Raw genomic sequence first — 16527 nt, 5'->3', positions numbered from 1 at the left:
AGGGGTTGTTGGTATGAGTGGGATGGGGTGGCGGGCAGTTCGGTGGATTTATAATGGCTTTCAGGCGAACAGACGGAGATGGACGAGGGGGGCGGACGAAAGAAGATTTGAAGAGTCAAAAAGCAAAGAGAATACTGGGAATATACAGGGTGTTTCAGGAAGAATATGCAATACTTTAGGAGGTGGCGGCGAAGACAATTTTAAGCGTATTCTGTCCTATGAACATGGGTCACAAAATGAGTGATCATAATTGTCTGAAACAATTAATCTTTTAGCTTAATTAAACGTGGGCTTTGAGCGAGTATTAACAACATGATTGCGCAATCTTACCCACTTTGAGATTGTTTCAAACAAATATAAATGCAGGCACGTTATTGCCCAGCCTAAATTATTTAATGTCCTTAAAAATTCAAAGTATTAAAAAAACTGTTCGGAGGGCTAGATACCCAAGAAAAAGTTTTCATGGTAACTGCAAAGTGCGTTCAAAATAATGTTTGCATTGCCATAGCCTAGCAACTGACTAAGATGTAGCGACCCCATGTTTATATGACACAATGTGCTTAAAATTGTCTCCCCTACTGCTTTCTGAAATATTGCAGATTCCTCCTGAAACGCGCTGTATGCATCCCATCTATATACAGCCCTTGTGGTGACTGACTCATGGATACAAATTCCCGACCACTTCTAGAAGTGCTGGAGAGCTGAAATTTGGCACGCGTACGGGGAACCCGAAATGATCCGGAGGAAAAATCCGAAAACCGGAAGTTTCCGCCACGTGTCGTCGCTAGGACGACAAAATGGCCGAAATCGGGCTTTTTCCGGTGACCGTATTTCGGTTTTTATTTTACTGCGCGCGAACCGTGCGTGCCACCCAAGTTGTTAATGCATTTTTTGAAAGCTGATGAACGTAGGCACGTAATTAAGTAAATTTATTAGTTTCCATTTGAGAAAGTTACAGCTAAAATGGCATCCAAAAATTGATTTTTCGAAAAAAAAATCAAACTTTCCCCTCCCCTCGACTTAATTTAAGGTGTTGGATAACGAAAATGATTATTATATATGCTCATCACTTCGTCTACGAAATGTAGGTAACAATTTTCTTTCATCGTGCTTGGTTACTCAGAAAAAAATTAAAGTATTCCGAAAATCACCGAAAATTACGATTTCCAAAAGATTAACACAAGGTTTTGTCAATTTTTACCCGACTGATTTCTTTCAAACTTTGTAGTTACATACAACTATGAATTGTCTTTCAGAAAACATAAACATCTAGTAAATGATTTCTTGGATTTAAACGCGAAAAAATAAAAATGGCGGGCACTACTCACTTTTTTCGGGGACTGGTTTCCTTTTTTTTGTATTACTCCTGAAATATGGAGTTCATAGGGCACACTTCTGTTAGATATGACAGCAAATGAATGTGACCATATGGTATCGTCATATTTAAACCCCCCGAAACCCTCTAAAAATTAAAATTTGCATATAAGTAGCCTTTTCGGGTATTTTTCGTCACGATTCCGCCACTATCCCAAGCCTTGCCACTCATCACTACGGTATTGATGTCGACGACTGATGACCCCTGGTAGGACAAACCTATAAACCCCCGGTAAACCCACATGCACCCCCCTAAAAATAAAATTTTGCATATTACTCTACTTTTTGTGTACTTTTCGTGAGTATACCACCGCCCCCAACGTTTCATCCCCACGGAAATTATTTGAACGGATGGTGACCACCTGCAATACACACATAAACCCCCGGAATCCCCCTGAATTACCCCCCAAATGTAAAATGTGCCATTAAGTCTCCCATTTGGGAACTTATCTCAAACATTACGCCGCACTTCCCGTCCCCTCTGAGCTCTAGATCCGGAATATTTTGTGAGGGCGAGCCACCGTAAACCATACGGGAAAAATACCAGAAAACCCCCGATCACCTCCTGGAACATCACCAAAAAAAATCCTCAATCCCAAGGCGACGAAGCCGCCCCAGAACGTGGAACGGCGAAGCCGTTCCGCGGAGTAACTGGCGTAGGCGAGGAGGAGCTTCAGTAACCCTCGGGCGGCGAAGCCGCCCCGATGTTCAAGCGGCGCAGAAGCTGTGGACTCCCCTCAAACGAAAAACGGTGAAACAGCTCCGAAATGCCTTTGCCCTCTGGGCGGCTATGGCGACCTTAGACGAGGAACGGCGAAGCCGTTCCGAGTATTAAGCGGGGAAGCCCCGGGGGGGCACACTGAACCCCTGGGCGGCGAAGCCGCCCTTCAGCGAGGAACGGCGAAGCCGTTCCGAGGAATGGGTGGGGCGCCTCCCTACCCCCTGGCCGGCGAAGACTAGCTGAGGTGAGATTATTCGAACTTAAAAAGTCTTCGAGCGAACACAAATAGACGGCGAAGCCGGAACCGGGGTTTTTAAGGGGCGGAGCCCCTTAACGAGCGCGCGGAGCGTGCGAGTCCCATCTATATACAGCCCTTGTGGTGACTGACTCATGGATACAAATTCCCGACCACTTCTAGAAGTGCTGGAGAGCTGAAATTTGGCACGCGTACGGGGAACCCGAAATGATCCGGAGGAAAAATCCGAAAACCGGAAGTTTCCGCCACGTGTCGTCGCTAGGACGACAAAATGGCCGAAATCGGGCTTTTTCCGGTGACCGTATTTCGGTTTTTATTTTACTGCGCGCGAACCGTGCGTGCCACCCAAGTTGTTAATGCATTTTTTGAAAGCTGATGAACGTAGGCACGTAATTAAGTAAATTTATTAGTTTCCATTTGAGAAAGTTACAGCTAAAATGGCATCCAAAAATTGATTTTTCGAAAAAAAAATCAAACTTTCCCCTCCCCTCGACTTAATTTAAGGTGTTGGATAACGAAAATGATTATTATATATGCTCATCACTTCGTCTACGAAATGTAGGTAACAATTTTCTTTCATCGTGCTTGGTTACTCAGAAAAAAATTAAAGTATTCCGAAAATCACCGAAAATTACGATTTCCAAAAGATTAACACAAGGTTTTGTCAATTTTTACCCGACTGATTTCTTTCAAACTTTGTAGTTACATACAACTATGAATTGTCTTTCAGAAAACATAAACATCTAGTAAATGATTTCTTGGATTTAAACGCGAAAAAATAAAAATGGCGGGCACTACTCACTTTTTTCGGGGACTGGTTTCCTTTTTTTTGTATTACTCCTGAAATATGGAGTTCATAGGGCACACTTCTGTTAGATATGACAGCAAATGAATGTGACCATATGGTATCGTCATATTTAAACCCCCCGAAACCCTCTAAAAATTAAAATTTGCATATAAGTAGCCTTTTCGGGTATTTTTCGTCACGATTCCGCCACTATCCCAAGCCTTGCCACTCATCACTACGGTATTGATGTCGACGACTGATGACCCCTGGTAGGACAAACCTATAAACCCCCGGTAAACCCACATGCACCCCCCTAAAAATAAAATTTTGCATATTACTCTACTTTTTGTGTACTTTTCGTGAGTATACCACCGCCCCCAACGTTTCATCCCCACGGAAATTATTTGAACGGATGGTGACCACCTGCAATACACACATAAACCCCCGGAATCCCCCTGAATTACCCCCCAAATGTAAAATGTGCCATTAAGTCTCCCATTTGGGAACTTATCTCAAACATTACGCCGCACTTCCCGTCCCCTCTGAGCTCTAGATCCGGAATATTTTGTGAGGGCGAGCCACCGTAAACCATACGGGAAAAATACCAGAAAACCCCCGATCACCTCCTGGAACATCACCAAAAAAAATCCTCAATCCCAAGGCGACGAAGCCGCCCCAGAACGTGGAACGGCGAAGCCGTTCCGCGGAGTAACTGGCGTAGGCGAGGAGGAGCTTCAGTAACCCTCGGGCGGCGAAGCCGCCCCGATGTTCAAGCGGCGCAGAAGCTGTGGACTCCCCTCAAACGAAAAACGGTGAAACAGCTCCGAAATGCCTTTGCCCTCTGGGCGGCTATGGCGACCTTAGACGAGGAACGGCGAAGCCGTTCCGAGTATTAAGCGGGGAAGCCCCGGGGGGGCACACTGAACCCCTGGGCGGCGAAGCCGCCCTTCAGCGAGGAACGGCGAAGCCGTTCCGAGGAATGGGTGGGGCGCCTCCCTACCCCCTGGCCGGCGAAGACTAGCTGAGGTGAGATTATTCGAACTTAAAAAGTCTTCGAGCGAACACAAATAGACGGCGAAGCCGGAACCGGGGTTTTTAAGGGGCGGAGCCCCTTAACGAGCGCGCGGAGCGTGCGAGTCGAGGATACTACAGGCGCATGCCGGTCAAAACTTGGTGTCCCATGGATGCAAAGAAGTGCAGCGAGTGGAGGGGAAAGTGACTGTGTTTGAGGGAAATTGGGAGGAGAGGTTTCTTTGCTGCGGAGGAGAGAAGGTTCGGATGAAGTTTAACTATAATATTTTTTCGTACGCCTGATTTAATGCGCCAATTCAATTTCGTTTAAAATAGGTATGTATGCACTTGAGACAGACATACTTTAGACTAAATTTTTGGCAATTATCACCAGAAATTATTGGGAAATTATTACCATGGCCAAGTAGGAAAAATATCGTTTTATATGTTCGCATGGTTTATTTTATGACCCACTTCTCTATCATGTAAAGCATCAATGCAATATAATATTCTAGGGTAAGAAATTACCACACAAATGGTGAATAAAACATTCCGATCGTCATGCTTCTCTGACGGACGAGCTATACTATATAGGATATAAAAAGGCATGAAATGGTGCATTAGCTTCAGTATCGATTGATTGATAACTATTATACTTATTACGTAAAAATCTACGATACTAACCAAATAACGATAGCAACCCAAATAACGATGAATAAGAAAATTTCCATGGTGTCCCCTGGGGGCGAACATAAAAAAATGACCTATTAAGTTCAAACGGATGACATTTGAAATTCGGTTGTTCTGTGATGTGCATCTAGCTAGCTACTTGATCACATTACCTTGTGATGGTTTGTAGATGAGCTCGAGCATGTATATGATGTTTTGAGTGCGTTAATATTTGAAATCATTAATAATAAAAATGAGGAAGTGGGAGAATAGTGGTTTCAAAAGAAAAAGCTTTACTTAAGCAATTATTTTGTATACTCTTAGTCGTTCCTTGCGTTTGAGCTGGACAAAAGCTCAATAAAAAAGAGACACATTGACTTCAGTCACGATCGCTATATTATAGTCTCCGGCAGGTTAAGGAGCATGTATAAAGAAGTGAAGTCAATGCTCTTTGGTGCAACGGAATAACGCCTCCCGTTCAGAAAATTGCATATCCGAATCCTGGCAAGATTTTCACATGCACCTACCCCATATTTTTTATTCTTATTTTTTTACAAGTTGGTATCGCGCAACTTCCATCGTTTTAGGCTGCAAAATCGCACTTCTTTGATGTAGAAGTTTTTGGTAACCTCACTTTTTAGTCTTCTATCCGTAAAATTTACCTCGGCCCCAGGTAGGGTTACTTATTTTTGTTATTTTTTGTTCGAGTAAAAAGAGGGGTTTGAATAAAATTTTAAATAAATTATAATATTTATGTTTCGAGAGCAAGGAGGAGTCGAGGAGGAACTTCCTTTAAAAAATGGGGAAGAGGGTGTGTAGTGTTTGTGAGTTCCGTGAGGAGGGTGGGGGCAGCACTCGTCGGCCACTTATCGGAAACAGCACACGCCACTCCAAGCCTCCCCCACCCCCTCCCACATACACTCTGAGAAGAGAAAAAAAATCAAAAGAGCTCGGTCCATCTCTCTTTCTCCCCGCGCTTCACGCCGAAAACGAGAGCCACCGCTCATCCAGAGCTGCAACTGCGGAAGCATCATTTATGTCGCCTCTTTTGCGGCATTTGAATCGGTTTTCAAAAATGCCCTCAGCGCGGCGATGAGTACAGGGTGGAAATGGGCACCTCGATAAAAGACGAAACGTTTTAAACTTTGTAAATGCGTTTTGTTTTCATTCGACTCGAAAAGAAAGTGAAAAAAAAAACGTTTTTTCAGAAAAAGAGGATTTTCCTATAATTTTAAATGCTTTATAATAAACGTTTTTTATGAAAAATAGTTTTTCATTTGAAGTCTTAAAACGTCCACGGCAGAAAAAAGTTTTTTTGTATCACTTGCGCAGATAAATGCCAGAGTCCTTTGTATTGCAGTCTCTAAACTAATAAATTATAGGAAAGGAAGTGTACACGATTATTACTCTAAACGCACCCTAGAGATTTACGGCGAAATGGGTAGATAGCATATTTTTTAAGGTTTATTGAAAGTGTGAAGAACATCGGGCATTCGAGATGAGTTGAGATGTTTTCTGGAGTGAAATAACAAAACAAGCTAAACCTTTGAAACCCCGAAATTCATTCATGGAGTTAAAATGAGAAAGAACAAAAATGCGAAAAGTTGGATTATTTGAGTAGGAAAAAATAACTGGTAATACTCCATTCCTCATTTCTTTATTCTCTCACACGCCAGTTGAGTTTGCCAATGTTGTTCATCACAGTTTTCTCAGTGCCTTACGACAAAACGAATGGTTCATCTCTGCTAATTACGCCACAAAGGCTAAACTAAGTCAGTTAAAATGTTTAATTTCTGATAATACTTTGAGACAAAGAAAATTACGAGCAATATTCCATTTTTCATTTCTTCCTCCTCTCGCGCCCCAGTTGAGTTAGTGTATGTAGTTCACCACGACTTCCTCAGTGGCTTCTGACCTTGGAAGTACAGACGTTCCCATCACGCTGGTCGACGCCTTAATATGGACTTGCGCAACACGGCGTGCCTCGGAGGCTAACACGGCGGGCAGCAGTCGAAGAGAGGCACACGCGAGAGACGAAAACACGAGACGTGGCGGGCCAGACGCATTAGCGGCTGACGCCCCCGAGGCAATGTGTGGGACAGCCCAACAACTCAGAGGAAAAAAAACTCAACAATGCAGTTGGCTGCAACGGTATACCGTTCAGTCGGCTCAGACCACGGATTCCGATCGATTTTTATGAAATCGATGTTCAAAAATACTGAACCGAGGTGGTAATAGAGTAATTATTTCGCGGCTACACGTCACGTGGAATAAAAACTTTTGGGCTATGTCGCCGCGTCAATTTTTGGGTGGCCCTAACGTTTCCCGACCGATGCTGGTCGCTTTCTCAAGGGAACTTGGAGAATAAAATCCCTTGACAAAGCGACCATCATCGGTCGGGAAACGTTGGGGCCAACCAAACATTGCCGCGGCGAAATGCCGCAAAAGATTTTATTCCACATGGTAATAGAGTTAAGAGTAAAGGCAAGGCCTAGTGGATATTCTCTTTTGTTTGCCAAATACGAGGTCTTCATTAAATTCGAACATTTAATCAAACGACTTTCATAAAATTGATTGTCAACAATAGGGAACCGATGTAGAAATTGATTTTTTTTAATCGGTCAATAGGAAACACAACAAGCCCTAAGGGGTATTTTTTTATTTGCTAAAGAGGTGTGCATAAAAATTCGAAGATTTAATCAAACCATTCTGAACGATTTTCATAAAAGTTCCAGAAACGATGAGAAGTTATTTTTAAATCGGTAAATAGGTAACACGGAAAGGCTTAATCGTTATTTTTAGTTTACCATAGAGAAGGTCTACAAAAAATTCGACAATTTAATAAAACGAAATCGCGTCGGATATAAATATGAAGGAAAAACTGGATTAGAATATTTATCTCATTAATGTGTACCATGTTTTCATTCGTCAATTCATTATTTTTTTAAATAACTCAGCTTGGCTTAAGTTGGCCTATAAATAAAAAGAGCATGTAAAAAGGTAAATTATTTTTCATTTTCACTGCATCAAACTTTCACAACGTTCGCCCTAAAATTACTACTCATTTTCATGACTTGTTTTATTCATTTTTAACTAGTAATTCTTAAAATCGTCTATGATTGAAAAAATAGAATTACAGATTTTTTTCTAAAATCTCGATAAAAATAAGAAGAGGAATATACAATTTGGCAAACTCACTGGAAAATTGTATGGGTCGTTGCCCAAATAAAATCTGTACCAGACAATCTTACCGCATACCTATTCACAAGGAAATCTTTAGTTGTATGCAGCGAATACCTATGTGCGATTATAATAGTCTGAAGCAAGAAGTATTTGCTTTTAATTAAACAAGAGCTTTGAGTTAGTATCAACATTACAATGGCACAATCTCAGATTTATAAAAATTAGCTGTTGCACAAAAATATAATGGCAAATGTACGTCCAACCTACATTATTTAATGTCCTTAAAGATCCAGAGTATTAAATAAATAAAAAGTCGAAAAGGCTGGATACCCAAAAATCGTTTTTATGGTTGCTGCAAAGTGAATTTAAAAAATGCTCGCATTGTCATAGCTCAGTTACTAAAAAGTTGCGACTCCATGTTTATAGGACATAAAATGCTTAAAATTGTCTCCTCTACCAACCCCTGAAGTACTGCAGGTTCCTCCTGAAACAGCCAGTATAGCTGCGATCGATGGTTTGAAGGAAATCTTTTCACCAATCAGCTAGGAGATGTACACTTGGACACCCACAACATTTACGGAGCCGTGGTCAGAGAGAGACGGGAATGACCGTGAGGATAGCGTTCGCGGTGTGGCCCCAAGGCCTAAACGGGGCCGACTCGTCTAGGCGGGCGTCTAGCCGAGGAGGAATTCCGCGCCCGAGGGCCGTCTAGGTGCGCATATCGCTCATCTCTTGTTTGGGTTTCTTTTTTTTCGGACCTCCGGAAAGTTGGAACTAGGAGCGAGAGAGATTTGGAAAGCGGTCAGCCGACAACCACTTAACGGAAAAGAGACGACTGCGCGACGAAGCCAAACTTTCCTCTCGTGACAACCTAAAACACAAAACAACGCCCACGGCGAGGTCAGGAGAGTTTTGATTTCGAGACAATGAAAATATTATGACCACCCATCGTACTAATGAGCATATCGAGATGCATAATTATGTCGGCACCACCTTCGCAAAGAGCAGTATCGGAGGAATATCTTCTATGTTATGAGGCACAATGAGGTGAAAGTTATTAATATTATTCAAATAAAACATGATCTCAAATAAAGTGGAATGCAATGTCTAATTTAACTAACAAGTCATAGGAATAATTGCAAATGCAATCAAACGAACGATATGAACCTATCTAAATCAGCAGAGATATTACCCGCAAATTAGCGTAAAATTAAGTGAAGATCTCCAATGAAACTCTTCTCAAATGCATTCATTAAGAGAAGGAATTCCTAAAACGATGGTGCCTATTTGCAGCATCTTTTTCCAGATTGCAGATTCCTTCAAGAATAATGATGAAAACGTTAGCTGTAGTAATGGATAGATGGAGTATTGCGGAAGTTGAGATGATGGCATACCTACAATATTGTATATATTATACAAGAACCCCATCCCGAATTTGAGTTTCGTCTATGCTGAGTGATATTCCTTTCCTAACCAAGCATTGACTAGCTCCGGGTTTCAATCGGCCCAGTGAAATTGACTGACAAGGTTATACAAACTTTTAATTACCAATTATTGTAACTTTGCCCTGATTTCCTGAGCAAATATGTTTTCATTTCCTGGACTTCATATCAGTAGCAAAGCAGCCATATTTCGAGATATTACTGAATTAGTTATATGGAATGATTTATGTAATTACATGACTTATTATTGGTAGAAGGGCAAAGTTAGGATACATTTCACACATCTGCTTGCATTGTCTACGCTTAAGGTACCCGTCCTTTCTAAATTCACATCTGCCGTATACGCACGATACTACTTTTTGAACGCATATTTTATGTATATCGTAGTTTGTGTGTTCCATGGGAACTATATCATTTCTGTAGCAAGGTTATACTGAAATAAAGTCACGTAATAGTGATATAGTCAAGTAATAGTAGAGAAAATAATTCAAGTAGTGCCAAGACGGGTCTGCTTGAATTTATTTCTTTTCATTTCCGGCCGGCAACAGCAAGCCCGCCTCACCCCTACAACGGAGCATATTCAGCCACGACGTTCCTCATTTTTCTGCCCTTCCGTCGTTTATCCCTGGTCATAATCGAACTATTCTGGCGTTAACCTGAGCCGTACGAACACTGAATTTAACTGCGAAAAGAATAGACCATTTCAACGTTGTCACAAACCTAATTTATGACTTTGCTGAAATAGCCTGGTTCTGAAATAATTTTTCAAAAGTTGCCTCGTACAGGAACTGAGTCGCGGCTATACTGAAACTGCGTGATCTTAATCATGGTCTCTCCCCCACTTCGGATTCAAATCGACCCTATGCAATGACGCGTGAGAGAAACAGAACTTATTCACGTAAAATAATCAAACCGAAGGGCATTTTCGAAAAGTGCAGGTTATCAAGTACATTTGATTTCGAATTCACATGATGGCGAAAGACAACAATCTCATACGAAAATTTACCAACTACCTCAACTGAAGAGACATCTCGCAGCTATCTCCGAATCAATGACTCCGGTACTACGGATGCGGACAGTGATGAGAGAAATATTGAAAAAATGTAATCGGACACTATTAAAATTACATTCTTGAATTTGTAATTAAGTAAAATTAAAAATTAACACTTGAAAATTTAAACAGTAAGATTAAAATTACCTTTAATTTCGCTCCAGTAAGTGCATGCCGCAAATGACCCCAGTATCATCTCAAACAGAGAGTACTAATGTGCAACACAGGATTTTAACAATTATTTAATGTCATTGCATAAGTAAAGAATACAATTTGTTTTATTTGTACACTTTAGGCATAAATGTTCCACCAAAAATCTACACTTGTAAAAGAGTTTGTGTAGCTTAAACTACCTTTCGATCAGCGAGCGTTAATTTCAAAAGCTTTTAACCTTCTTCATTACTTAAGTGTAACGATTTCTCGCAAGACTATGTTACAACTAAAAATTATCTAAGATGTATACGTTCACGGTAATTAAATTACTTTTTCTTAGTTACATAACATCACTGGGTACGTATTCTTTCGGATATTCGATGTTCATTTTCTTTTAACTCTGCGATGACCGTAAGATGTCTCCTCCGTGGGAGGGAGTTCGCAAATGTTCACATGTGATCCTTGTTCTTCGTCATCAAGTGGTTTAGAAACCAAGCGGATTTGTTGAATCAAAAATCCTTGTAGATTTCACATAAATAATTTTAATACCGACCAGTTACATTGCTAAGGGGCATAGGTAGGGTAAGCACGACTTGAAATACATTGAATAGGTGGGGGTGGAAGGGGAAGCTGGGTAGGAGAGTATGGTAGTCCTTAGGTCATTCAAAACAGTCAAGCAGCGACGAAACTAGTCGATGTTTAAGTCGATGTTTTAAAATTTATAACTGATAACTTCAGGCTTTACTTTGTAAAACATCTCCATATTGGAAATAAAGAAATTAAAACTTTGTAAGGTTCACAATTGTGTAATTATGGACACGACCCGGGTTTCGGAACGTGGTTGACCTGACGATGACGATTTAACCTGATGATGTAACCAAGTTACGAAACCGGGGTCGTGTCCATAATTAAATAATAGTGAACCTTACAAATTTTTAATTTCTTTATTTCCGATGCTAAAATTATTTGTGCAAAATCGACAAGGTTTTTTGATTCAACATGAAGCAATTTCACGAGGCAAACTATCCGTCCAAGTTGACTTGTTAATTGGCGCTTTCGTAAACGCTGTAAAACAATACAACTGTCGGACACTATAAACGTGCTGGAATAGAAGGCGATATGAGTTGGAGACATAGGAGGTAGTGTGGTCACTCACTGGATCCGAGTCCGCCGACGGCCGCTGTCATCCCTGGGCTCACAACGGACGCGACGCCGCGCCTCTGCTGCGCCTGCGACGCGCCTTGCTGCCCCGACGCCGCGTACTGCAGGGTGGCCGCGACCGCCGCCGCGACGCTCGGAGACGCCGTGGACGCCCCCAGGAGGCCCGCTGCGGTTGCGGCCGCCGCTGGGGAAGTGGCCCCAAGGGAGGAAGAGGCGGGGGCGGAGTCCGCGTAGCCCAGGCCCCCGCCGCCCCCGAGGGCCGCGATGTTGGGCGTGGGGTAGGGATAGGAGCGGGAGGAGGTGGTGTAGGAGGAGGATGAAGTGATGGGTGCGGAGGAGGAGTAGGAGGAGAATGCGGTGGAGGGCGTGGAGGGAGCGGCGAGGGAGAAGGAGGGTAGGCGCTGCTGCAGGTGGGCGAGGTGCGCGGCTGCAGCCGAGTGGGAGGCAAAGCCGGGTGCGGTAAAAGGGGGAGCGGCACTCTTCGAAGCGAAGTCCTCGGAGCCATCCAGGGTCACTGGAGAGAAGGACGAGGGGACATTAGATCACTGAGGAGAGCAGTGGCGTATATAAGAATATGCTTTGGGAGGGATGAGGAGGCTTTGGGGGGGATGAAGGAGGTAAGTGGGGGCTACACCCCCCAGAAAACGGGGCGTTCAGGATAATTTTTCAAAAATAACATGCCTGAAAATGCATTTTACATCATCTTTGCGCTTAAAATTTAACTTTAAGCAGTTGCTATATATCAAATGCAGACATGATTTTTTTTAAATTTGGAGGGAGGATTAGACCACTGAGGATTGTACAAGAATTGCCGCGAGAAAAAATTCCCCTTGACCGATAATCGAACCATGGACTGCAGCGCAGATCACAACGCTAACCAGGTTCCTGAATTCTTCTGGCAATCGCATTGAGGATCATGTATCTCGCATCATTGCGTTGCCATCCTTGATGGACCGGGAGGGCCTGGCATCTTGTACCATAAGCCTCAGTACGATTTCCGCGGGAATTCAGGAACTCGGATAGCGTAGAGGTTTGCGCCGTAGCCCAGAAATTCTAGAGTCCATGGTTCGATTCTCGGTCAAGGGGAATTTTTTCTCCCAGCAGTTCATACATATTTCACCGCCGTTCACGCGGCAAGCCTCGAAATATTACGCCACTGAGGATTATCTAATTATGTAACACATATTATTACCAATTCATCATCGCCTGGTGGTAACATAAGAATTTAAATAAATGAACGGAGTTCCTACCTACATAAGACCTAAGAAAAGGAACAAAAAAGTTACATCTATAAGATATAAAAAAATACAATTATTAGTATGCCTTACAGTTCTTCTTTCCCTGCAGCTGAATCCTTTAGGGGTCGCTGTTCCTATCTATAGTCACCCTGAAGTCACTCGATCATTGGGATTCATCCCTTTCAGTAAAATTCATCTCTCTCAAATCATTCTCGAGACAGTCCATTTGCTCTTTGGGCTTACCCTCATTCTCTTCCTTGTAAATTTCGAATTCTGTTCCCCACATACTCCTCATCCCTTCTTTAAATATATATGACCGAACCACAGCATCCTTCTTTCTTGCTCCCTCCTTGAGATTTCAACGCCGGCCATCTCCATTATTGCCTTCCTCCTAATCCTACCTCTTTTAACTTCCCCATTATCCACCATAGCATTCCCATCCCTGACACATGCATTAACAAATAAAATTTGAGCCAAATCACCTAAAATTCTCTATCCTCCCGAATGAACCACAATGGCACCAACAAAGAATGGATTAACACTAAATATATCACTCACTTAATTAAAGGATGGTATGGATATTTGAGGGTTTAGCTCACCCCAAACCAAACCACTGGAATGTGTTTTTTTTAAACTCAGTCAAGAGGGGTCAGTTCTTTTCCCTGGGCCAACTCCCACTTCGAGGATTTATTTATGATATTTTGAAGTATAGAACTTACAATTGCGAGGAATAGCATTGAAAACGTAGATATTTGATAGATTACATGATGACGATTATATTAGTACCTTAGCGGCCCTTATAATATCTTATTCCTACATGACAGTCGAATCACTTTGTCCGTCAGCGACGCGAGTGGCGACTCAAGTAAACGCATTTAAATGTGCGGCGGGTGGCAATAAATCAAGAGGTGCCGACAGGTGAATTCTCCATTGCCATATTCGTGAAATGGTAATTGTAATTAATTACCTTGTGCCGTTCCCCACATCTGCGAGGTAATGGTGGACGGTTGACTGCCGGTGACGTCATCGGTTGCCTCTGGACTCACGGTGCCGTTGCCATGGTGCTGCTGCTGTTGTTGGGATGCAGCCGCACCCGAGGACACCACTCCGCCGCCCCCGGTCAAATACTGGTGCACCGTGTTGTACACTGAGTTGCGGGACGAAGGGTACAGGCTGCTGACCCAAGAAAAAGAAGAAAAGAGGAGAAAAATATTAGATTAACGGGGTACAACACCTCAGCAGGAAACATCGCCATTTCCCTTCCATCTGCTTAGCGAACTGGCAATTATTATGACAATCATACACTTTATATTACTTTATTATGCATATAATATGGATTATTCACTCACTCAATTATTTAAGATTGTTTTGGTTAGGTGGGGGTTGAGCTCACTTCGGACTGGGCCACAGACGCATGCCTTTCACAAATTTCGGGTAGGAAGGCCAGTTCCTTTCCCTAGGCCTCATCGGTTGCAAGTACTTCGAGGATGCAATAATATAAGTAAGTACTTCAAGGATGAGGATTTTAATTTGGAGAGCCCGAGGGCCTAACTTTGTGGGACTTGATTCCGGGACCTCTCAATCAATAGCCAAATGTTCTGCTCATTAGGCTACTATGCTCCCCTTTTATTGATAATAATTAATAAAAATATAGGGGATACCATGTATTATATTGCGGTTTTTGTAAAGTTGAATATAGCCACCTTTATCATCATTTTTCTTTGAATTTAATGGTGGTAAGAATGGAAAAGTGTAGTCATTCAGGGAGATTGTTCATGGTAGTGTTGCTGTTGCAGAAAAGCTAGCATACAACTATGTACACATATTTCGAATGTTTTTCAATACAACCGCGGAATTTTTAGTGAATATCCGTCAAACATGCGTTCGTATATGACATGCAGAGGATTATATTTTATTTATGTGGTTTTGTATGATCATTTCATTCCGAACAGAAGAGTCAATATTTGCATATAAAATGTTAATGTCTCGGGTCTCAACAACATGATAGCTAGAGGCACCTAATTTTCGCGAACAGCGAATTCTCGAAGATCAGTCAAATGAGTGCGAACATTGCATAAATTAACTGCACTTACGATAGCTATTACTCATCATGCTTGTGAGGTAATAGAATCGATAGTCACATGGATTCTTAGCTCTCAATTGGGACTGCAACAGACAAATCTCCACCACAAATCTCGAAATAATTTAAACCCTTAAAAAATAGCTGCCACACATCCACCCTCTGCCTTTATGGTGTGTTCAACGATAATAAACAGGAAAATTTTACCTTTAAAGAGACAAATGAGTCCAAAAAGGAAGAAAAAAACCTTACCGATTTCACAGAAAACCTAGCTCTTTGGATCATCATGCTACTGAGGTGATGGAATTGATTGTTACAAGAAAGTTTCAATCGGGAATGCAACTGAAAAATCTTCACCAAAGGTCTCGAAAGAATGGAAATGAAATAATAAATTTTGTAAGGTTCACTAATATGTTTGAAAAGCACGATTTGGGTTTCGTAACATGGTTAAATCTTCAGGTGCATTGATCATGCGCGCGTCTCCTTAAATATCAAGTCGGGTGAGACAGTGATATTTAACGAGATGCATGGATGATCGATGCACCTGAAGATTGAACCATGTTACGAAGCCCGGATCGTGCTTTTTGAATATATTAGTGAAGCTCACAAGTTTATTCTTTCATAGCCATAAGGGGAAGGTTTCGAAAAAGTTAAGCCTGAAATCACCAGTTATATCTCGAAAGAATTTGAACCCATATTAAAAAAGAGGAGCAACACATCGACATCGCCTTTATGTTTGGTTCCCTTATAATAAATTGGAAATGTTCATTTTTTTTTAATGAGGCATATGAGTCCAAAACGGAACACAAAAAAAACCGATTTCCTAGCAACACAGCTAGCTTCCCTCCCTCCGAACTCCTTCCTTCCTGTTGCCGCGAAGAGAACCCTTTCCGCTTCCCGCAATGCTCACACGCACCGCTACACTCTTGACGACAAGTGGCATCGCATAGAGAGAGAGAGCACACACGAGGAACACACACGGGCTGTGAGGAGTATGGGGTGACCCACACATCCGCACAGGAAATTCGGCCCAGTCCCCTCCGGTCGCGCTGCTAAAGGAGGAAACGCGCCCAGAAACAAAGGAAGGGAGGGCGGGCGACGGAGCACGTGACCCGCTGCAGAGAAAGTGGCGGGAAGAGCTTTGCCGTGTACCTAACAGTTCCTCGGAATTGTAATGGCACGCGCACGCAATAGAAAACTACATATTCACCCCTCCTTCTCGAAATCCCAAAATGCCGATGCTGCCGGAATTAAATTCAATTCAGGTTGATCTGCACAAGCTATTTATCCCGAGACGACAAAAATGTGAATCTACTTCCGAAAAAGCGAATGGAGCGCGAATGTGTAAATCGATTTACAATTTCAAACTCACGAAAAGCTTAATGGGGGACCCTAGAAGCC

The 16527-nt window shown here is 42.3% G+C and overlaps 1 protein-coding gene across 2 annotated transcripts in view; it reads right to left on the bottom strand.

The window, feature by feature from the left end:
* The window catches only part of LOC124161196 (box A-binding factor-like), a 253353-nt gene that overhangs the window by 70091 nt on the left and 166735 nt on the right, over nt 1–16527 (bottom strand). For both annotated transcript variants that reach the window (XM_046537444.1, XM_046537445.1), the window contains exons 3-4: nt 14014–14219; nt 11804–12322 (exon numbers count right to left, since the gene is read on the bottom strand). In XM_046537444.1, coding sequence (XP_046393400.1) covers nt 11804–12322; nt 14014–14219 — 725 coding nt within the window. The remainder of the gene's footprint in view (nt 1–11803; nt 12323–14013; nt 14220–16527) is intronic.

The sequence above is a fragment of the Ischnura elegans genome, chromosome 6 (assembly GCF_921293095.1).
Source record: "Ischnura elegans chromosome 6, ioIscEleg1.1, whole genome shotgun sequence".
Classification (NCBI taxonomy): domain Eukaryota; kingdom Metazoa; phylum Arthropoda; class Insecta; order Odonata; family Coenagrionidae; genus Ischnura; species Ischnura elegans.
The sequence above is the reverse complement of the archived record's forward strand: the minus strand, read 5'-3'. Positions and strand labels throughout refer to the sequence as shown.